The 25,808-nt window shown below is 35.1% G+C and overlaps 1 protein-coding gene across 3 annotated transcripts in view; it reads right to left on the bottom strand.

Annotated features, from left to right (window-relative positions):
* Positions 1-25,553, bottom strand: part of LOC149803364 (uncharacterized) — a 63,414-nt gene extending 37,861 nt beyond the window's left edge. For 2 of the 3 annotated variants that reach the window (XM_089951378.1, XM_089951380.1), the window contains exons 1-6: positions 25,479-25,543; positions 19,197-19,250; positions 12,430-12,504; positions 10,078-10,125; positions 7,118-7,198; positions 4,217-4,300 (exon numbers count right to left, since the gene is read on the bottom strand). In XM_089951378.1, coding sequence (XP_089807504.1) covers positions 4,217-4,300; positions 7,118-7,198; positions 10,078-10,125; positions 12,430-12,504; positions 19,197-19,250; positions 25,479-25,482 — 346 coding nt within the window. In that variant the 5' untranslated portion in view covers positions 25,483-25,543. Of the gene's footprint in view, positions 1-4,216; positions 4,301-7,117; positions 7,199-10,077; positions 10,126-12,429; positions 12,505-19,196; positions 19,251-25,478 lie in introns of all 3 variants that reach the window. The other variant, XM_089951379.1, reaches the window with a different exon arrangement.
* Positions 25,554-25,808: the final 255 nt, after the last annotated feature.

Here is a 25,808-nt window from a genome sequence, read left to right as displayed (position 1 = left end):
CAACGACCTAGCTGAAGACAAGGTTTGGGTTAATCCACTTGTAACTGATAAAACTTGCTTGGATCAGAAAGTCGATCCAATTGAAAAAGGATTCCCTGATTTATTCCCAGCTTGTGCAGTTACCAGAAAGCTCTTGAGAATGATATTGATAAGGACACATGTATTGGTCAGGCTTTTGACGAGGTCACTTTAACTCATTTTTTGATCAATCTGAAGGTATTGATCACAGTGAACCTCTTTTAACGACTCAGTCTCTTTATTCTAATCAGGGTGATAAACGACAATGACTTGTCGCCGAATAGGAAAAAGATCTTTAGATCTCATGTTTGTTTCAAAAGACAATTAGTGTTCGCTGGGATCTTACACTGGAAGTGTATGTTGTGCTGTTTGGAGTTATTTCAAATTACTTGGATTGGAGTTATTTCAAATTAATTTGATTCATAAAGATTAATTCTATTTTTTCCTGGAAAATTCAGATTCCCAAAACCGGACTGATATTTCTTGCTTCTACAAGGAACTGTAGACTACAACACTATAGATTACAGAATACGTCATCATCTTCCATCTTGGATTCTTCTTCGGGACTCGAACTTGAAGTCATTAGAACATTTTGTTATTAGGACTTCAAAAATTGTATTCGTGGATTATTCTTGGATTATTTTTGGATTTGAATCTTAAAACCGTAAGTTCATATTTTTTCATTTTTACAGAATTTTGCCAGGTAAATAAATTATTATATTGTTTCAAAGCTTGTTGTTCTCACTCTTTCCTGTGTTACTGTTTATTCGAACCTAAACACGTGACATATTTATATCAGCATACATAATGGCACAAAGCTGCATTGTGACAGATCCAAAAGATAGAGAGGATCAACATGTTACAGTTTAACATCAAAGAAGCGTTCTCAGCATCAAGTAATAATAGTTGACATAGTTGGTTGGAATTCGTTTGTTTTTCGAAACAATTTATCAAAGAATAAAGATGTTGATTTGATTTCAAGAAAATACAAAGTGATACGCATAACATTTAAAAATGATAACATAACGACTGACTCAATTAATCACTACATTACTGTATGCATAAGATTTCAAATATGTATTTGATGTCAGGAAATATAATCTTTTTATTTGATTACATTTCCAATACAGCTGTAGGATTTCTTAAACTTTTAAACGTCAATCTACAGTGAGTCAGCACATACAGACGTAGAATTAAAGACAAAGGTTCGAGGAAACACAACATATAGTAACCCGTTTTATGAAGTAGCTATTTTTTAAATGACCATTATAATATCAACACGTGACATATACCTTAACTCATACAGACGTTAGAATGGATTAATGAAACATTGGAAATGCTTTAATAAAGGTTAACACAGCTGTTGACAGTCTGATTTGAACATATTCCAAGACAGTTATTAACCATTTTAAGTGGCTGGCAAATATGAGCATAAACTACTCTTTACTACGATCCAGGAAAAAAAAAACAACAAATATCAAGGAACCGTGGGAATATTTTAGCGAAGAGAAAAAAAAAATAAACTAAGATACGCTGGCTTGAAAGAATATTAAACTAAACACCTACACATTACCCAAGAGAGTGAAACAAATACTTCCTTACATGACGGCATGTTTGTTTAGAGGATGGTTAGAGGTAAGACATTGTTCTCATTCAAATCTGTGATAAATACATCTATCAATACAAGTACATTGTGACAGAGATATATGTCTTCTCAAAATAGGTACGAGCTAAAATATTAAAAACGAATAAGGGATGACATGCACGACATTTTCAGTAAAGTGTTCTTATAGTAAAATTCCAGAAATCCGCAATTAGATGAAGGAAGGAGGCTTACATCAGAAAAGCTATTGCCAGAAAACAACAATAGTGAATAATGTTCAGCTTATTCACACCTGTACAGTGGAAAGGTTCATCAGAACACTGAAGACTACAGTGTGAAATTATTACACTCTAATTAAAATAAAAACAAATAGGTAGGAGTGTTGGTAAAGTTAATTCATGGATGCATCAAAATTCATGACCCTGTTTGAACATATTAGAAGTATGAATAAATATATTAATTTATCTAAGAACTCACAAATTAAAATTTAGTGACACAGTCAGGATTCCAAATCTTCAATCATTGCTTGCAAATGGAAATCTAATGTTGCCATGGATATATTCAAGAAAGCTATAGGATATCAAGGGGATCTTTAGCTATCACAATGTATCTCTATACTTATAGCAATATGATATGTAAATAAAGTTTAATAATATTGAAATGATATTGAAAACTATAAGAATGAAAGGTAAAATGGAAAGGATATGACGAATGGTTACAAAGTTGCGATCCAGCCAAACACATTATTCCGTTCAAATAAAAGATTTGTCAAATCCATGTCTAAGAAATTGAGACGATTGATGCACCATATCTATCTATCTATCTATCTATCTATCTATCTATATATATATATATATATATATATATATATATATATATATATATATATATATATATATATATATATATATATATATATATATATATATATATTTTAGGGAACATCAAAAGGTTGATTTGCAGAGCAATAACGATTATTTAAATGTAACAAAATAAAACAAATAGAATTTCGAAACCTGAAAAACGAATACAGCACTAATAATTATAAATCAGTCTATGAGGTTTTGAATATAATAAAAGGATTTTCAAATCGAATCTGGCATAGAAGCAGGAACTGTTGATATTGTCATTACTATCACTATAGCTATATCAGCAATTATTAAACCCTTTTCTTTAAATAATAGATCGGGTTCTTCATCTATTAGTAATTTTGCACTCACTTTTGAATTTGATTTTCCAATAATTTCGTCTAAATTGCTTTCCAAGTTCATTAGAAACCCTGCCACGTGCGCTTTCTTAATGTCCACACTTTCCAAATTTTTAAAAAATAGTTCTTCTTTGATTGGTCTGTTTCTTTCCTGGTTTCCATTTCGTTACGTTTCAACATCATTTTCCAAAACTTCTGAATTTGAATTGACAACTGTTACATAATGAACAATGCCTTATTTCTATTTCATCTTTTGCATAGTGAATAAATCGTTCACTGCATTACAGCAACTTAAAGGTTTATGTACAATTAGTTTAAATTCTGAAAAGGATACACATAATTGCCTTCTTTGAACAGCATACTTGATGGAAAATTGTATTCTGCAACGGTTAAGCTGCACTTAACTAACGGACTCAGTTTGGAATTTTTGACCCCAAAACAATACTTATTATAATAATTAAAAAAAACTTGAAAAGGATACAGCGACTAAACGTGTAATTTATACAATGCATACAAAATATGAACAGAAAAAGAAATTACAAATGTGTGTTCGATAGGATTTAATAATTAACGTTACACGAGGTTTTTTCGTAGATAACTTTGCCTGAACTGGTTAAAAACAAACAAGCTAACATCAGACAGAATAAAGACAGCAATAAGTTAGAAAGGTGTGCGCGTTGTGTTCCCCTTGATTTTGTTTTCATTCAAAACTGATTCCTTTGGGAGTATTTTCGTACCACTATAAGTAGGAAAACAAAGTTTCTAAAATAGTACAAAGTGAGCTCGTTTCGTTTTCTTATCCGCACGCGTGATGGAATTACATAATTTGGAAATTGATGTAATGTGTGATCAGTATGTTTGTTATATACTACTTTCGAAACAATCAAGTAAACTAAGGTGAAGTAATATAAAACAGATACTTCTGTCTCCTTTTTGAAGATCACACTTCCATCATAATCGATTAAATTAATTGTTGAAATAAAGAGAAAAATAATAGCATAAATTATTTAAAATTCTTTAACTGTAGTGAAATAAAGGATTAACTTGAGTGAACCGAGAACATTTGCTTCAACTCAACTATATGACGGGAGCACTACACTCATTACCATACAGCGTACCATCGACACCAGATGCACTCATCTTCATGAATTCATGAGTTTTTTTACTTATATAAATACATCAGACATTTTTGTGATACAAGAATTAGTCTTACCCAAATAACAACCTGTTTTCAACAAAGCGATAAAATGTTTCAAATTTGGCTGCTGCTCGTATGTTGTAAAAACAACAGGTAGATAGTATAGATAGAAATATAGACGAATATATGTATGAAAGTTCCAGATAAATAATCATAATTCATGAACGAATATTAATATTAATTTGCTTACCGTTACGCACATAATAATAATCTAACTTGTTTGATCCGGAACAACTACAATATGACGGCGTTGCACGGAGGTCATGAAATGTTTCTGAAATAAATAATTAATCCAGGCATTTTATTACAGAACTTTATTTAAGTATACTCAAATAAAATGAATGCTTTCCCAATGCGTGATTGCATAATGCCTAGTTGCTATCTACATAGATATATGAATGTATATACGTACGTGAACACATACATACAAGTATACGTACATTCAAACAAACAGTGCACATATATACATACCGTGCAAATAACAAACAGCTGAGACAAATAATTCAATCAGTTAATGTATCTTTCCCTCTCTCTCTCTCTCTCTCTCTCTCTCTCTCTCTCTCTCTCTCTCTATATATATATATATATATATATATATATATATATATATATATATATATATATATATATATATATATATATATATATATATATATATATATATATATATAATACAAATGTAAGTATGTAAATACGTTCAAAAGCAGAGGTACAATGCTGTTTAGTTACATAAAAACACATGCAAATTATTTTTTATTTTTGTTTTCAATTCAATAATTAACTTTTCAGTTTATTATGAATCTTAACTATTAGTATTTCACGACCATAGTTGGTCAAGTGTAAGAGATAACGCTCGTGCTATGTCAAATAGATTAAGGTCAGACACAGGGCTGGAGATAGTGATCACGGGCACTGGGGTAATAAACACACGAGTTTCTCCAAGTTCTGGTTTTAAAAAAAGTGTTCTATTATGAAATTGAAATATGTTGCTCGGCCCGGGCCCTCTTACCGGCTCTGACCAAGGGAATACATCACCGGTTGCACCCCCCGACTCTTGTGGACCCTGGTCAGAGAGTACTGGAATACTAAATCATGTCTAGAAACGTGTTGATGTATAACAACCAGGAATATTACAACACTATAGCAGTATGACGTTATTATTGGAGTGGATATGATCCAGACACATGCGTTGTAGCATAACAGAGCAGAAAAACTACAATACTACAGTAGGATGACAATATTATTCGAGGAGACAAAGTCTAGATATACGAGGCAGCAGTGAATACAGGTGTCAGACTTTTTACTGGCCTCATAATGGACCCACTGAGTAAAATGCATCGGTCAAAACTAATTGATACAAAAGAATGTGAATAGTACATCGATCTTGCTATTTTCCACCGCACGACCCTACGCATAGTCTTCAGCATAAATAATGTTTTGTTTCTTCTTGCACTTTTCTGCTTAATAACTTATTTCTGCGCAGAACATATCTAATGTTATGGGGCTGCTCATGCCAGGCAGTGACAGCAGTCGTACTAAGTGATTATATTCAGTCTAAAGTCAAAAGGGCTCACATGGCTAGGGAAAGTGGTGTATTGCTAGAATGCAGCAGCCTAAAATATATTTGAACACCTCCAGTGGTTCAGATGATATAACAAATACTGGCACAGTAAACATATTCCACTTGCGGGTTTCATTTGAGTAAATGGAGTAGATCTATTTTTCCGATCCTTCTTTGTAAATATTTAGAGTCTGTTTTAGGCATTCAATCTCACAGTTGTACATAATTGGCCCCGTAAATTTTCCATCAAGCTGAAAACTGCAGAATATGATAAATCAGTTGCTTCTGTGCTCAGACACAAGACTTCCACCAGCTATTCAATTTGTATATGACGCCTGTAGAGTATTTCTTTCTTACTATCAAAGTGGTATGCAATGGTCAAAAATACATCGCTGTAGCATTAATTGAAACGGAATATATCAGATATTGATATACACGTAATTCGTTATAAATGATGCTACAGAGATAGATTACTGTCCCTACTTCGAGACAGAGGACGGGAACTTCTTTGTAATATCGCTATGAATGACATTTACGATGACGGCAACGTACTTCGTAAGCAATTTGTTACGTAAATCTATGTCATGCGCATTATCCATTGCCTTTGCCTTCCTGTGTGCTCTGTGTGCACCGTAGAGTGCTAAGTTTCCCTCTATCCTTTTCAAGGTTAAAGAACTTGAAAAAAATTGAAACTTGGAATAAAATAATCACGATTCAGAACTGATGTAACATCGGAAGGCTTACAACAAGTTCATAAATGCAAGTGGAGGGTTTTGTGTTAATTTTCATAGCGGATTGACTTGGAACGATGGAAACGTGCACACTGCGTGAAAGTGTCTGTAGAAACTCTTTTCTACTCGAATATTTGAATCACTGTGATGTACTTCGTACAGAGAACACATTACGTGCTGAATTCTCTAAAAGCACGATGATTCGCAGCAGAGGCTATGGTTTTCTAGCCATGAAATATTCAACAAAATTAAAATTAGAAACAAAGCAAGCAGCCTTGATGCAACTGAAATCCTTTCATGGGGACCAAAATGAATCATGGGTCAGTAGGTCGTTAGGTTGTATTCATTATATGGGTGATATAGTTAGGGAAATGCTCTCCCAAGTTAAAATAATATACTGAAACTTAGATTGGCAATTCTTTCACTTATCACTGTTATATAGTAAACATAATAGTTCTGTCCTCAAAATCGTTTAGGAATATAAAATGACTCGATGCAAAACAATTTGATTGTAAGGTCTTACATAAATAACTGACACTGAAACATCTTTTTTAAATGGATATTGCCTTGTCCCTGTTGGAATATGTTCTTCTTTTGCTTTTGAAATAAGGTATTGGAATAATTTGTAAAATATTGAAAGTTTATGTGCTACAAAAAGCTCATTAAAGAGGTCTTTATTTTGTGCAGGTAAATACTGGAAATTGACATACATATCGGTGGACTTAGCACCATTTATTTAATTGAGAAATATTACGATCTGCCATAAAATAAGCACACAATAAACGAAAATAATACTTACGACCTAGCTGACTTATAATCTGGTGCATGCATGACAGACCATGTGGACCATGACTGTATAGCCTCTCTAAAATCGTCCATACTGAAATTTATTAAAGATAATGTATTTCGTAGAGATATTGCCAATCTGTAATATCTCTTTATTTAATTGTTGGGGGTTTCACAATGCTTTAAAAGAAATGGCCTGATTGCTGCAGGTCTAATTCTTGCAACGAAATCTTTTTGTCACGTGCCCCCACTTTTGTTTATTGTTTCCTACAGTACTAATTCTAACACCGAAGAAGGTGGATAATTAATAGTTATGTAGTTCTATCCCCCCCCCTCGTCAGCAATGCCGTTGGTTTAGGTGTATAGAAAATTCCAGGTGAAAGGTATAATAATTTAATAAAATGTATCAAACATGTTCAACTATATCATCGACAAATTTCTCAATCGCAATTTATTTCGAACAAATACAAATAATGACCTATTCGCAGTTGCCAGTTACTATCGGCATATGAAATTAAAGTCTTAAATGAAAGTTTTTGCCTTGGGTGTTCATTCTGTTGTTCATCTCTTCGTCTCTTCTTTCTCTTTTGATACTTCCGGTACCCTTGACAACGTGCTCTCCTGGCAACTCCAGATCCGTTATTCCGATGCTTCCGATACTCTCTTCCATGTGTTCCTTCCGGCACTGCGCCTCCACCCAACTACGTACGTCACAAGAGACATTACACGTACACTCCACGTGTGTTCCCTGTCTCTGATCCTCGGGTGTGGACTCTACACATACCCAGAAAGACTCCTTAAGAGGCCTTTGTTTGCAATCCAAACTAAGAATTTCACTAGAATTTCTTCCGGCCTTTAAACAAGCGGACACCTTTGGCACTCGGAGAACAGTTTAATGTCTCCCAACATCCTCTAGCCATGTTGAAACATGTGCTAAATGAAACATGGACTTAGTCCAAAAAAATTGCTTATTGAGATTCCGCCTTGGAACACTGGAAACAAGTGCTCATATTAAAATATTAGCTGTTGTAGTTCAATCTTTTCTTGTGGCTGTAAATGTGAATATTTCTGGTCCAGACTCTTTCACTGTTTCAAAGTCTATACAGTTCAGTTGCATTCCATCATTTAAATCGTCACTATGTGGGACAGATAAAACTAAATTGACTGAATGATTAATAGGGCTATCTCTATCAACTTATTCATTGAACATTTTATTGGCAAAGTTATTTCTCTTTCTCCTCCTAGGGGTGTTATTTATGTCATTTGAGTCACTTACTTTCTTGTCAACTGTATAATGACCATAGTGAATGGTCCGAAGAGAATTTTGTGGTATGGTCGAGAGCGTCAGATCTTTTATTACCAGACTGAAAATTAATTATTCGTTTAAAAGAAGTTTCTGTTTCAATAAATTCACTGACCTACTGACGGTATATTCAAAACAATGTTCAAAATGATTAAAACCTAATGATTCTTGAACTGATTCCTTTACAGCAAACATCAGCAAACGAGTAACCTCGTCTTAGCGCTTTTCTATATAAAATCAATATGACCTAATCATGTTCTTCAAAGTTTGTTGATATATTTCCATAGCCATTTGATTTTCAAGGTAAGACGCAGAGGAATTAAACTGTTCGATGCCTAATTCATGAATAACTTGCTGGAAACTTGATCCTTGATTTGATTGGACAGATTAGGGAAGGCCAAAATGGTTAAAACAACCTGAGCAAAGCTATTAATATGGTTTATATTTAATATTCCTCAGAGGAGTCATGTTGACAGAAAAATTATGGTCAACAATTATTTGTTGCCTGATCTTATGGTCTTATGTAAGGGATTGTCACAGTCTGCCATTATTCTTCTAAATTGTTCGCCAAATGCAGGATTAGGTTGCCGAGCAGCCTCATGTATCTTCTAATTGGGTTTCTTTACCATTTGACAGTATGAAAAGGTCTGAAGTAAGAAACATCTCTTTTTAAGTTCCCCCTCCCAAAAAATGATTTTTATTGACTCCTAAATGACTAGTCTAGTGTGTTTCATGGTCTAGGCTAAAAATGTTCCGTCGATATGACATTGGAAAAATTGTGGCTATATGATGTATACATGTTATTATCTAACAGAAATTAGATAGTCTTCTTGCATCTAAGATTACTTTAATGCCCTGGATTTCATCGAATATGTATACAAATGATGTTAATTAATATATTGTTGACTTTGAAGCACCGATAATTATTCACTTTAGTGATGACTCTAAAGTATTAGGAATTAATTAGTGTAGTGATGACTCTAGAGTACTAGGAATTAATTAGTGTAGTGATGACTCTATAGTACCGATAATTAAATTAATTAGTGTATTGATGACTGTAAAGAACTGATAATTCCAGATGTGTTGGTTCCTATGCTGAAAGAGCTGGGAATCAATTTCTCTTGCTATCAATTGCATTTTCGTAAATCAGCCATAGTGTTTCAACAGGATAATAGTTGGTGTATATGGCTGTTTCTAGCAAAGGCTAATAACCAGTTAAAATATAATCGATATCAAGCCATAATGCTAACTCAATCGTCTATTCATGATCACCTTTGTCATTGTTATCTTAAAACGATCTATTGAGAGCAAACAAACAAGAAGAAGCAAAAGCAATTTGCAAATTGCCAGGAGTAAGTTTGTGGACGTTCATAAATTAAAGTATGGGGGAATTGACGGGTTGTCGCCAACACTATTTTTCCAAACATGTTAGACTCGAATACGTATATGGGGTTAGACAAAACACTGATTATTATTATCATTATTATTATTATTATTATTATTATTATTATTATTATTATACCTCCAGACTTGAGATATAAATCAATTGATGCTGAAGAGAAACTTAGCTTTGAACCTGGGAACAGGCGTAGGTAAATTAAAATAACGTAAATCGGAGATCGGAAACACGGTAATTGAACTCTTGCAACCAAATATAGTCTAATGCCAACCTTCATTTGCACCAGTGCAGGTCTGAGATGTCTGAAGGTTCTTAAGATCTGCAAAGAAATAATAACACTTTATCTGATAAAAGCTACCTACAATATGAAAGGTGAATACATTCGTTTGCAAATGTAACCGGCATATTATTAAAAATGAAACAAAAAGCCTACTTCGGCATATTGTCATGCAGGTACCTATTTAACAAAATAATATATTATTTTTTACACTACGGGTCCACAGGGTAAATAACGTATTTTCTCTGTTGAGTTATCACAATTTGAAATAGTCACTACAAGCCAACATTGCTCTATCACACTTAATACTTTATTTTCAACTTCTCAAAAGTTTCTTATCTTTTTTTCTTCCATTTTCCTTTAAAGTTGACTACATATGATTGCAGTCTAGTATTTTATATTTAGATGTCAGAATGGGGAAATGTATTTAACCATATCTGGGCTCCCCTCAGATCGATTTGCCCATAATTTTCCGGACGGTTGGTAAGGATAATGATGGATTTAAATCTTAATAATCAGAATTGAAATTGTTTAAAAATGTTTTATTCGAGGAGTGAAATTCAATTCGAGGGGTGGGTCGACATTAAATACAACAGCAATTTTTTGCAGGGAAGCTTAGCTGGCCCGTGGTCACCCCCATGACCACCCCTATCTCAAGAAAACTGGGGGCGAAATAACTAGACAAATCATAGACTTAGTTTTTCTTTACAGTTAAATGGTTACAATTATGTCCAGATAAAATGTAAAATGCTCGAGCTCCAGGACACTTAAATGGCTTAATGTGCCAATGGCCTGGAACAGTGTTGATATATTAAGAGTCGTTATTTATTACACTGATATAGTCTTATATGTCTCTAAATGAATTGACAATAATTCCCAATTAGCGACTTAGTCTGAAAGATTATATGAGCACTTTGTAATGACAATGAATAATTTAAGAAATAAATCCTCTCAAATATTATCTGAACACGCCTATAAGACTGATTCCACCAGATATATGTTCTGATAGGAATTAGTTATTCTATTGTACACAACAGTAAATTAAAAACATAAGACACAACAAGAGGCCCAGAACGAGGGTCAAAATTTCATTTCCAGAGTATTCTAAGTTATCAACAAGATCAGGTCTTTTACCTTAACTTTAACAAAGAACATGGCAAATATTAAGTACTTGATGAATGTAGGAGGAAATCCAATGATCTGAACACAAATCCAAGTAAATAAATTTACATACAATTAATAATTGTCTTAAAATATAATTTACAATCATATACAAAAAATAGCTATGTGTTGATTACAGAAAAAGAGACATAAGTCAGGTAGGCCCAAACCCTACCCTCAATTATGGACAATAACCAATCACATAATACAAATTAATTATACAAAACAATACATACATACATACATACATACATACGCCACTATATATATATATCATGTCATATGTGAACTATGATATTCCTTTAAAGTTCGGGATTTATTTTTCCAATCTAAGATGTTCTCTTTGGTTCTTTTTCTTAGACACTGTTGACTTATCGTTATTCCTTAGAAATATATGATTTGTTTGTTTTGTGATGAAACCGAGACAGAGAATACAGTCAAGTTGGTAATAACATTTACCTTTTACCAGGAAATAAGTCCACTTCAAAATGAATTCCTTTTAATAGAAGATCAATTTTTGATCATACTCAGTAGTGATCAGAGTACTATCAATACTTAGGCGAAGTATATTTGCCAAAACGGCTGAAGCATTTCACCAACATCTAACTCTATATCAAATGAGATCGTGTTGCAGTAATGATAATGGTACCTATCATATATGAAAACTAAAAGGTATATGCAGAATATCAACACATATAGTAATCTCAACGGTGCCGTATCATTGCTAATGTATCTTATTGGCCAGATAGTGATATTTTCTAACAAAAATCCCAAACTGTTATCATTGTCCAATTTGCAGAGAATATCTTGATTCATGTCACTTACAAACTTATTTGTTCTGATCGAGTTCACATTCTCAGCTAAAGGAGGTCATCTTTGATTATGTAAAGGTAGTTCACGATGTTTTAAATTGATATTATACGACTATCCTACCTCTATAAATACGTAGTAACCTGTCCTTAAACAATTTCATGATTTAAGCTATTTTCTTAAATCGGTAATAATTAAAACAGTATTATATATATATATATATATATATATATATATATATATATATATATATATATATATATATATATATATATATAAAGACATTATAACTGATGTGCATGTTTAATTTTTGTGTCATATATATCTGTTGACTAACAATAACTTTTCTAAAGAACTGGCAATCAAATTTCCTACCTCTGTACTCTTGAAAAGTGTCACATAAATCGTCAACTATAAATCTTCTATTTCTTTCTGAAACACTGCATTCTGCTGTAAGAAAAATGATTCAGGAGGAAGACGTATCCACAGAAGGGTATATATAGCTACAGATGGTATATCTTTGTGCAAAAGATCTATCTCAGAAACAAAGTCTGATCGATTCATATACTCCGTATTTTGTTCTATAGATGAAAAAATAATAGTTTTAGAATTGTTTATTTAAGTTAGTTTTGTAAAAGAATGTGTTTCTGATTTTAACTCTTTATGATATATTACCAGGTTTGCTGTCGTTTTCATGGAGAGCACAATATCCTTTTCCAGATTACACATCAGATTTGATTGTTATCCAATATACCAGATAATAAACAAGATGATTATCCAACGTATCATATACCACGGAAGAAGCTTATACAAGGTACCATATCACATACACCATGATTTTCCAAGGCAACAAAACCAAAGAATCATAGCCTTGATGATGTTGTCTCAAATATAACACAGTACCTAGAAACAAGTATGTCAGAGATTGTTACTAATTTTGTTTCATGATATTTGAATGATGCATGCAGTTAAAACAAACAAATTCTTAATTTAATTTTATCAAGAAAGACATTCAGTTTTAATTGCGTAAAACAAGCGCGTAAAATAACTTGGACAGAGGAGGTAGAAAATTGTGCAATTGTGTATTAAACGACAGGCGTGTGGAAGGTAAGATAAAAAGTGTCATCTGCTGGATAATAAGACAAACTAGTGTAGTTTGAATGGATCCATTGGTCTCAATGTGTGTGTGTGTGTGGGGGGGGGGGGTAAAATAAATAATGTCATTGGAATGGATGCATGGTAGTGAAAGTGGAGGGAAAGATAAAATATGTCATTTGAATGGCTCGATGGATGGAAATTGGATGGTAAGACAAAAATTGTCATTTGAGTAGATACATATATGGCATAGTGGAAGGTAAGACGATTAACGTGATTTAATAGATACCTGCATGTCAAACTGTAGGGTAAAATAAATACTGTCATTCCAATGGATGCGGGAGGGTAAGAGGAATAATTTTATTTGAATGGATGAATGGGTGTAAAGGCGAAGCGTAAGCCAAACGTCATGTGAATGCAACCATTGATGTCAAACTGAAGGACAGGACTAATAGTGTCATTTGCATTTATGTATTAGTGTCAAGGAGGATTGTAAGACAAATATCGTCATTTAAATAGATGCATCGTTGTTAATGGATACGGTAGGTCAAGCAGCGTCATTTTAATGGAAAGATTAGTGTCTCACCATCCACTTAGACAACTATGCATCCGTTTCAATGATGCTGTTTGTCTTAACCATGACATTGACACCGATCCATCCTTTAAACTCACACTACTTGTCTTACCGATCACTTTGACACCAATGCATCCAATCGAATGACGCTATTTGTCTTACCATCCGCATGGAGACCCATACATCCGTTCAAATGACGATATTTGTTTCACCAGTCACTTGAATCGCAGAAGTAACCACTCAAAAGACTATGTTTGTCTTACCCTCCGTTTTGTTGCCCAAGCATTCACTGAAATAATAATATTTGTTAAATAGCTTCGTTTGAACGGATGGATGAATGTAAAAGTGGATGCTAAACAAATTGCGTCGTTTCGTTGGATACAAAAGTGTTAATTTGGATGGTAAGACATAAATTGTCGTTTGAATTGATCTATTCGTGTCAAAGTGAGGGTAAGGCAAATATCATCATTTGAACGAATTAGTGAGTGCCAAAGTGGAGAGTATGACAAATAGCACTATTTAGATGGACGCATGGGTCTCAAAGTGAAAAGTAAGATAACAAAATAACATCATTTAAATGAATGTATGTTTCAAAGTGGGTGAAACAAAAAGCCGCAGTTGCATGGATGCGCGTGTGTCGAAGTCGAGAGAAGTCAGTTTGTGTCATTTTAAACGATCCACGGATATCAAAGTGGAATGTATGATTATTAGCGTCATTTGGATTGATGAATGGGTGTCTAAGTGGAAGGTAAGACAAAATAACTAAATTTGAATGGATGGATGGACGTCAAAATGGATGATAGGACAAATAGCATCATTTGATTGGACGCGCGGGTGTGTGTGTGTGTGACTAGGATTGTTAACGTAGCTTTAACAATTTTTCAGTCATATTGCTACGATGTCTACAGTGTGGCAGTTTATAGCGATGTCTAGCACTGGGGCATCATTACGCAGACATGTAGCATGATGTCCCACCCAGTCACATTATCCTGACACCAGGCCGACCAGTCCTAACATAAACCTCTTAAAGCTGAGCGCCTAGCGAGGCATCTGTTAGTTCGATTTTGTATGTCTTTTGTATGACTCGGCGGGAATCGAACCCACGGCCTCCCGCTTTCGAGACGGACGCTCTAACCACAAGGCCACCGGAGCGGTTTTGATTGATTGGACGCATGGATATCAGAGTAGAGCGTAAGAGAAGGAGCGTTATTTAAATGGATACACAGGATTCAAAGTGGAGGATAAGGCAAAAAGGGTCATTTGAATGGATTCATGAGTGTCAAGTTGGAGAGTAAGACAATCAACGTCATTTGAATTGATGGACGTGTCTGATTGCAAAGGTAAGACCAATAGCGTCAATTAAATGGATTCATGGGTTAAAACGTGAATGGTAAAACAACATCATTTTAATTGATGCAAGAGTTTCATAGAGAAGATTAAGAACAATAGCGACATTTGAATTAATGAAATGGTGAAAAAGAGGTTGGTAACACCAATATCTTCATTTGAATGGAAGAATGGGTGGGAAAATGAAGGGTACGACAAATAGCCTTATTTGAATAGATGGAATGTTGTCAAATGTTGACTAAAACATACAGCTTAATTTGAATGGATGTAAGTGTGTCACAGTGGCTCATAAAACAGTGTCATTGGAAAGGATGAATAGATGTCAGAGTGGAGAGTAAGATAAAAAGATTAATTTGAACAGCTGCATGGGTGTCAAATGGAAGTGTAAGACAAATAACGTCATTTGAATGGTTCCCTGGATGCCAAATTGAAGGTAGGACTAATAGCGTGATTTGAATGTATACATGGATATCAAAAATGATGCAAGACAAATAGCTTCATTGAAATGGATTAACGAGGAGTGTAAGACAATGAGTGTCATTTGAACGACGTATGTGTGGCAAACTACAGAGTAAAATAAACTGCGTCATTTGAATAGATGCATAGGTCCCAAAGGCGAGGTTAAGACATATAGCCTCAGTTTAATGGATGCATGTGTGTCAACCTGAATGGAACGACTAATTACGTCATTTCAGTTTATGCATTGGTGTCAAGTAGGAGGGTAAGACAATTAGCATCATTTGAATGAAAGCATGGGTGTCTTGCTATCTACTTTGACACCCATGCATATCTTTAAATGACGTTATTCTTCTTACCTCCTATTGTTTCCCTTGCACCCATTCAAATGATCCTATTGTCATACCCTTCTCTTGATATCATTGCATCCATTTAAATGACGCTATTTTCATACCCTTCCTTTGACGCCATTGCGTCCATTCAAATGACGCTATTGTCATACCCTTCCTTTGACGCCATTGCATCCATTTGAATGGCGCTATTGTCATACCCTTCTCATTACGCCATTGCGTCCATTTAATTGACGCTATTGTCATACCCTTCTCTTGACACCACTGCATCCATTTAATAGACGCTATTGTCATACCCTTCTCTTGACACAATTGCATCCATTGAATTGACGCTATTGGCATAGCCTTCTCTTAACGCCATTGAATCATTTAATTGACGCTATTGTCATACCCTTATCTTGGTGCCATTGCATCCATTTAATTGATGTTATTGGCATACCCTTCTCTTGACACCATTGCATCCATTTAAATGACTTTGTTGTCATACCCTTTTCTTGACGTCATTGCATCCATTTAATTGACGATATTATCACTTTGACACCCATTCATCCATTCAATGGAGTATTAGTTTTAACCTCCACATTGACATCCATGCATTAATTCATTCTAAAGCTCAATGTATTTCCCTCCAATCTGACACCTTTTCATCAGTTCAAATGACCCTATTTGTCTTACTCTCCACATTGACACAACTGCATCCATTCAAATGATCCTGCTTCTCTTAAATGGATGTAAGGGTTTCAAAGAGAATGTTAAGACAAAATAGCGCCATTTGAATGTATGCACGGGTATCAAAGTGGCGGATATGACAAACAGTCATTTGATTGGATGACAAAGTGGAGAATAAGAAAAATACAGTCAATGGAAGGGATGCATGGGTTTCAAATTTAAAATGAATCGATGGATGCCGAATAGGAGGGCAATACAATTATCATCATTTGAATGGATGCATGGGTGTCAAAGTAAACGGTAAAACAAATAGCCTCATTTCAACGAATGCATGGATCTGGAAAAGGAGAATAAGACAAATAAGCATAATTTGAATGGATGGTAAGACAAAGAGCTTCATTTCCATGGATGCAAGGGTATCAAAGAAATGAGTAAGACAAAACAGCATCATCTGGATCAATGTGAGGGTGCTAAAGATGAAGCTAAACTAATAGCGTCTTTTCAATGCATGCATCAATGTAAAATTGGAGGGTAAGACAAATAACGTAATTTGAATGGATGCACGGGTGTCAAAAATGACGGTAAGATGAATACAAGTACGTCAAAGATGAGAGTAAACAACTAGTTTCATTTCAATTGAATTGGAGGTAAGACAGTACCGTAATTTTAATGGATGAGTGGTGTCAGAGTGGAGGGTAAAACAAATAGCGTCATCTATATTGCCGCATGGGTGTCGAAGCAAATAATAAGAAAAACAGTTTCATTTGAATTGATGCTCCGGTTTCAAAGTGGATGGTAAGACGAATAGTGCCATTCTGAATTGATGCATGTATGGCAAATTTGGAGGGTAGGACTAAGTGGAGCGTAAGGCGAATAGCTCATTTACATGAATGCATAGGTGTATTAGTAGATGGTTGGACAAATGGCGTCATTACATTGGAGGCATGGATGTCGAAAAGGTGGGTAAGACAAATAGCATCATACGAATATGTGTGTGAGTGTACAATATGATGGCAGGTCTGATAGCGTCCTTTGACATGATGAAAGGGTATCTTTGTGGAGGGTAAGACAGACAGTGTCATTTGAATGGATGGAAGAGTGTCAAAGTAGAGGTTAAGATAAATAGCGTAATTTCACATGCATGGATATCTAATTTGAGGGTAGGACAAATGGCGATATTTCAATGGGTGCAAAGTATCATATTAGTGGGCACGACAAATAGCTACACTGGAATGAATGCAAGGGTTATCAAAGTGTAAGGTAAGACAAAATACGATCATTTGGATAAATGCAATGGCGTCCAAAGTAGAGTGTAAACAAATATCGTCATTTCAATGGATGCATGATTTTCGAATATGAGGGAAAGACAAATATTGTAATTTGAACGGATATATGGATGTCAAAGTGTAGGGTAAGACAAAGAGCATCACTTGATGCAATAATGTCAAACAGGAAGATAAGACATTATTGCATCCATTCAAACAACATTCATTGTCACCCTCCACTTTAACAACCATACATCTATTATAATGGCTCTATTTATTTTACCCTCCACATTGAAACCCGTGCATCAACTCAAAGGAAGCTATTTTTATAACCTGCCACTTCGACACCTAAGTGATGCTATTTGTCTTACCCTCCACTATTGGCATCATCTGATTGGATCCATGGATGCCAAATTGAAGGGTATGACAATTTTCGTCATTTCAAAGTGAAGGGTAAGAAAATAGCGACATCTGAATATGATGCACAGGTTTCAAAGCGGAGGGAAAAAAAGGAGCGTTCTTTGAAATGATGGAATAGTGTCAAAGAGCAAGGTAAGACAAGTTGCGTCATTTGAACGGATGCATATGTGTTAAGTTAGATGGAAAGACATATAGTGTTATTTGAATGGAAGTATGGGTGTCAAAGTGGATTGTAGGACATTTATTGTCATTTGAATGGATGCATGAATGTCAAATAGGTGGGAGGTAAGACAAATAGTGCCATTTGAGATGATTCATGGCTTATCTCAGTGGAGGGTAAGAGAAATAGCGTAAGTTGAACTGATGCGTGGGTGTCAAAGTAAAGGTTAAGGTAAAAGGGTAATATAAATGGATGGATCAGTCTCAAAGTGGAGGGTAGGACAAGTGAAATCCTTTGATTGTATGCATTGATGTCAAGCAGGTTGGTAAGAAACAAAGAGCCATTTGCATAAGTGCATGGTGTCAAAGTGGATTTTACGACAAATAGCGGCATTTGAATGGATGCAACAGTTTCAAAGTGGAAGGTCAGACAAATAACGCCATTTGAATAGATGGAATGATTCAAAGTGAAGTCAAGACAAATAGCGTCATTTGAATTGATGCATGTGTCTCAGAGTGGAGGATATGCCACAAAGTCTTATTTGAATGAATGAATTGGTGATTAATATAAATCTTCCAACCCTACAAGAAGATTTATCAGCTTGATAAACAAACATCATGGAGGTTTATCTGAATATTCATGTTCAATATCAAAAGATATGTTTACACCTTTGATTTCGTACTCACAACATGTTTTGTGTTACATTCGATAAGCATGTATCGCGTACGAGTAAAGAAGGAATTCGAATCTGTATAAATATCTGAAATTGCATGTGTAGAACAACTTTATGAAGTGGTAATTCTTACCTAATCCATTCTGTCCGATTTCTATTGCCAGTAATAGTAACACTACAATAGTATCTGAAACAAATGACAGTAATTTCAGTGCCATTTAAAATCTGATGTAAACGCAGGTTCCTGCAATTACCATTACTTAACGTTCTGGCTCTGTGAGAACGTTTTGTCCCTACAAGCTGCTTAACTTCAACTCTAACACTTTCAGTGAGCTGTACATTGGCACATCAGTAGAGATAAACCAAATATAGACCATCCGTTTAGGATTTTGATCATTTCAATGTACAAGGTATTAATACATATGGAACCTGCCCTAAAACACTCCCTTTCTTATTTTGACAAAGTAAGTTGTAGTCATTTCTAAAATTAATATACAATTGCAGTCAGTAATATGAGAAATAGATCAAACCATTTTTCCCATCTCTATTATCTACGTCCGTCCTTGATACATATCCAGGATCAAAGTACGTCGCTTATCGCTCAGTGCCGTGCTCTTATCTCTCACTGGTGTGCAAAGTCGGGCAAAATTAGAGTGTTCCATATTGTCTCTTGCAAATTCTCTCGATCTGACTAATCATTTATTACAGATAGATTGGTATCAAGTGTCGTTCGTGGGATCAAAACCCATTTTGTGAAATCAGGAAGAATATGGTAGCTTAAGTTTAGAGAATACAGTCGTGACAAGAGCGATGAGCGACACAAAAGTTAGGTTGTGAATCCTAGTGTCTTGACAACATTCATAATCACAATTCATAAAATTATACAGATTTATTTTTCTTCTTCTAGTTATCAGAAAATTTCCGTGGTTTATTTGTATACCTCTTAAACAAGATGCTCCAGCTTGACAACTTTACACAAATAAGACGCTCTTTCTTTGTTGGCCGCACGTGTCATTCTTTGGAATTGATACGAATTTACTGTCTACACGTTAGACATACTAAGAGTAAATCACAAGCATTAAATAATTCCTTGTTGATCTCTTTGAAGAAAAGTCCTCGACGCCAAATAGCCAGAACATCTCTTCACACAATAACTATACTGGTGCATTTATCCACGATAGTAACTGCATTTGAGAAAACCTGTGAAATCGGTTACTCCATCATTGAAATGAATGATAGACTTCCAAGTATTTTGAGTCTGAAAGTTGATGTTTTTAGATGGAGTTTAATAAATCGGCAATAAATGCAGATGATTTTTCTGCAGTGACCTGGGACTTTACATTTCTATATTTTACTGTGTATGTGTAAGTAGTCGTTCTAAATTGTTTCAATGTGGAAATAATTTCAGGAGCTACCGAACGATTTTCTTTTTTGGCCGATCTTGATTATCTCTAGCTTGCGGGGGACGTGGATGGTGTCAGATATATTGCAGGGAACTTGGATGGTGTCAGACATATTGCAGGGGACGTGAATGTTGTCGGATATGGATCAATTATAACCTCTTCGATATTGCTAGGGTGAGCGTCTGATAAAAATAAACTTAATGCATGATATTAGGCGTAACAGAAATTAGTAGAGTTTCTTCCGGGTTCTCCTTATAGTGGTGTGATAGGTTTATGAAGGTGAACCATTAAGAGAGAGAGAGAGAGAGAGAGAGAGAGAGAGAGAGATCCGGTAAAAGAAAATACCCTCATCCATTTTTATATTCAACCATCGAAAATTGAAGAACCACAAAACATTACATGTCTGGTCAGAGATTTATAGATTTCTGCATACATTGATGACCTTTCCTCTCTTTATAAAAATGAAGACGCCTGTTATGCATGTCAGGAGAAATGACAGACAGTGAAATTGTTATAATGAATGTCGTGGATGGTGGAGATGTGAGAGGTATCCACACTCCTTATGGTTTTTCGTTATCGTTACCTAGGAAATGATCTACCACGGTGTTATTGCCCAGATGAAAAAAAACAATAAAGTACAATATGAAATTAATGGATGGAATGACAAAGATCTGAACCCGAGCAGATATATAGAGAATGATAACACGAGCCCCGTGTGTAAAATACAGCAATTTAATCGATCTCATAAGCAAGATGAAATCGAACATGACATAAGAATCATTCTCTTCCGCGCAGAAAATGATTTGTAAAATTAGCCGTTCTGTTATTGATGTAACAAATTGTATCATATGACCGAGTGACAGATCACCTCAGCTTGCCTGGCATCACAATAGAACTTGGTGCTTCCGGTCTTTCCCAAATCACTGTTCGTGATAGACGGCGTTTCTCTCTCTCTCTCTCTCTCTCTCTCTCTCTCTTCGGGTCACCAACCTCTCGCTTTTTTGTTTTTCCTTCAAATACGAACATAACATACGACCATAATACTTTCAGATTTTGTTTCTTCTCCAATGATCAACAACTCCTAGCACTCTTTTCGTCAGAAATTGTCTACCAAAATCAACAGAACTAGTTAGATCACTCGTACTAATACACAAGCAACCTATTCCTATTTCCTCACCCTCCTTGATTTGTCTGCAGCATTTGACACAAAAGACTATGATATATTACTTTACCGTCTCCATCATGTATTTGGCATTCATGATACAGCCTTACTGTGGTACAAGTCCTACTTGGTCAACAGGACACAAATTCTGCCTGCAAATGGAATACTCTACAGCCCAGTTGATCTATGTTGTGGTGTTCCACAGGGATCTGTTGTGCTTGGACCTGTTCTCTTCATTCTGTACATTCAGTCGCTCTCAAGTGTCATAGATCATCATCCAGTGTCTCACCAATTGTACGCTGATGACACCCAAATATACAAATCTAGCCACCCAACTGAAGTTGATGCTACCATCCAAGGTGTAGAGAGGTGCATTTCTGATGTGAAATCATGGATGACATGTAACAAGCTGCAGATGAATGATGATAAAACTGAGACCATTTTGATCACATCACAAAGACTTTCTCATTCACATCCTTTACCTCAAGCAGTAAATATCAGCAACGCCAACATTAAATTCACACAATCAGTACGAAACCTAGGTGTTACTCTGGACAGTACTCTCACACTGCACCAACATGTCATGAACATATGCAAGGCTGCATATCTTGAGCTGAGACGCATCAGCTCAGTTCGCAAATATCTTTCAGTTGATGCCACTAAAACACTTGTGTGTTCATTAGTATTTTCAAGACTGCACTATTGTAACTCAATTCTGTCTGGTTCATCTCAATATCTACTCCAGAAACTTCAAAAAGTTCAAAACACAGCTGCTCGGATCATACTTAGAGTACCACGATCAGAGCACACCTCCCCGCTGATCTATACCCTACACTGGCTATCCATTCGATCCAAAATGAAACACAAAATTTGTTCTCTGTGCTACGTTTCACTGTCGGACTATAGTCCAACATACCTATCCGACCTCACCCATGTGTACACACCAGCAAGATACTTACGCTCCTCTTCTGACAATCGTATACTCATTATTCCCACTATGAAAACAAAGTCATATGGACAGCGTTCTTTTGCATACCAGGGCCCAACAATGTGGAATGAATTGCCCACTGAACTTAGACACAAAGACACAGTGATCACATTCAAGAGGAATCTCAAAACTCACTTATTTCAACTGCAAGAATAAACTTAAAGAACTAATAATGTTTCCTACCTGAAACATTCTCAGCATGTTTTTTTTTTCATTTTTTAATGTTTTTATAATTTCATGGTGTTTGTTTTTGTAACAATATTATTATATGTTTTTATCTTATAGGTGTTGTCTAATGTTGTAAAGCGCTTAGAGCTTCTAAAGATCAGGCGCTATACAAAGTCCTCATTATTATTATAATTATTATTATTATAAATTTACCAGCTGACTTATCAGTCGACTCACGTTTCGAATGGTACACCATCGATTAAGTTGGAAAGAATTCATAAATTATTTAAACACGAATTAATGGACTTCATCTCTTGTCCCAAGTACTAAATTTGCTTATAACCGATTCACTGACATACATTTTCAGACATATTAAAATAAATCCTTAGCGTAAATGACTAAAAACACTGAAGATAGATAATTCACATATTCACACAATTTGTGTCAGAGGACAAAACTCTTATGATACATGATCTTTAGTACACACAAACGAACTAAATCCGAACACATTAAAATAACGAATAATTTTATGTTATTCTTACAAAATTGAATTATAAAATATGATTTTGTTATTTCTGAACTCAATGAAGAACAGAAGTATGAATTTACAACCATTTTAAACGTGTTATTTATATATTTTGTTTTAAATTTAAATTGTATTAAAAACTACTATGAGAGGTAAATGTTCAAACATGTAATCTATTTCAAACAAAATTTCATATTTACACTTTCTAGCATTAGAAACAGGATGTCGCTGCTCAGAAAAGTCCTTATAAATTAAGGATGACATGGCAAATTTAGTTTTCGGAACCTAGAATCATCAGGTTGAAACGATGCATCTTGCTTAACACCACGCTACACAATGTCTGAAAGTTTTTAAACTCCTAGTTCGCCAGCACAATTAATTGGAATTGTGAGTAACGCTGAAATATGTATGACACGAAATTGTGCTAGCAAGGCTATACTTGAGTATAGAAAGCTGGGCAGAGATTTCAGCTAGTTTATTTAAGCTTGTATTGACCTAGAAATTGATGAGCCATAACGATATCTGTTATTTTATGTGATATTAATAGGCGAAGAATAAAACCAGGATATTTCATATATATATGTGTGTGTGTGTCTGTGTGTGCAAGGGTCACAAAGATAGCCAAAACTTCTATAAGTTGATGATGGCAAAGGAAGTTCTCAGATGGTGTTAAAGTTGATGAAACAACAGTAAGTACAAAATTCATCGTGACAGTGTCGAGCGATTCCAACAAACCCTCGAACTATAAGTGAACCCCCGTATTATAAGCGCAGGAAATGCTAACGCAAACATAGATATCTCACGAATGGTTAAAGAAAACTTTCTGCCACCGTGACTGTGTTAAATAATGCAATCACATGTTGAAGCCCGCTGACGTAATAAAAGCAAATCAATATTAGAACCTATAAATGACCAAATTAAATTTATCTATAATAAGCCATGAGACGATTGTAAGATATTTGTACGCGCCTGGAGAACACCATCATGGCGTCAGGAGAGATACTGGTCCCGTTTGAAGCCAAACCACGCATTACATCTCAGATGAATGATGTCCTCGTAACACATTGGCAAATATCATCTCGTGAAAGGTTATCAACGCATTTTTTTCGTGAGGAGTTACAAGTAATACACGCAGATACAGAGTTGCCCATCATTTACGAGTGGTGCTACAACGGCTTCATTTAAGACATGTCAGGACGACATTGCTAACTTGATGACCTCGTTGGTTATCAATGCGGTCCATTGTAAACTGGGGTTGTTAACGTGTAAATCCATTGTGGTGCCATTCCATGTAATCTCCACATTAGTTTTGATACATTGATTAATCTGATGACGCGCGAACGTAGAAATGTCACCAACAATCGCATCAGAAACGCCTTTGTGTTTTTCGTCACTGTGAGACTATTATTGTGCGATCAGCGTATGGACTGGTTGCGGTGACGTGTCGTAGAGAGGTACATTCTCGAAAACAACCCGGCTGAGCTGTGACACATCTTCTACCCTGGAGAAAGCATATGCTGAATTGGATCATTTGATCCATACGCCCTTGGGATGCCATGTAGTTAATCCTTGTGAGATTTGTACCGTTATTGACCAACCAAGACGCCATGCTTTCGTCGACTATGACTTTTTTCATCAGATAAGTCAAGTCTAATGATTATTCCGCATTTATTTGGTAACTTTTTTAATATTTTCTCAATTTATAGTTGTATTATCTTATAACTGATGACCTAGAAAGACCAAACAATGTTTTACTATCTGACCCCAAATGGTATTTACTTGTGAACAAATCCGTAAAAGGATTGGGGATTTTGGTTATTGTGGAAAGTAATGCCACAATCGCCCCTCGTTAAAAATAATTATTTGTCATTTATAATATTGAAAGGAAATAAAATTCCTTTAGTCTTGAGAGTATATAGAAATTTCTTTTATACGATTCTTTCGCCTGCTCCTTTTAGTTAGATGCTTATTGAACCACCAGTAGAGAGATGGACACAGTTTACAACCCACTTTGACATTCTTCTGGTTTCAGTGTACAGTATATGAGTTCATCTTAAACTTCTCCAAAATATGTTTTTGTTTCCTATGACATGTTTACGATCTGTTGTCCTCACTGATAAAGTTAATAAAAAAAATACTTAATAGGAGAACATTTCTAGAAAACTTACCCATGTTTATAATTCCTGTCCGTCCTTAGTGCTTATCTATGATGAAAGGAAGTCGCTTATCTGACTGGTGTACAAAGGTGTTACACCTGTTTAAACAGATGTCAGTCTACATGGAGAGAGAGTTAGATTTTATCTTGCAATCTGTCTGTCTGTCCACAATCAATCTCTCTCTCTCTCTCTCCCATTATTGTATATCGGCTATTACCAAAGTTTCAGATGTGACTATAACCTACAATCCTAATACATATGATGATGGTGAAAATAATTGTTTAATTTTGCAAGAATGGACATATTACCATCACTGTTCTCTAAGTGACACGATTTCGGACA

Source organism: Sinohyriopsis cumingii, chromosome 3, assembly GCF_028554795.1.
Source record: "Sinohyriopsis cumingii isolate HCF-2022 chromosome 3, ASM2855479v2, whole genome shotgun sequence".
NCBI classification, from domain to species: Eukaryota; Metazoa; Mollusca; class Bivalvia; order Unionida; family Unionidae; genus Sinohyriopsis; species Sinohyriopsis cumingii.
The sequence above is the reverse complement of the archived record's forward strand: the minus strand, read 5'-3'. Positions and strand labels throughout refer to the sequence as shown.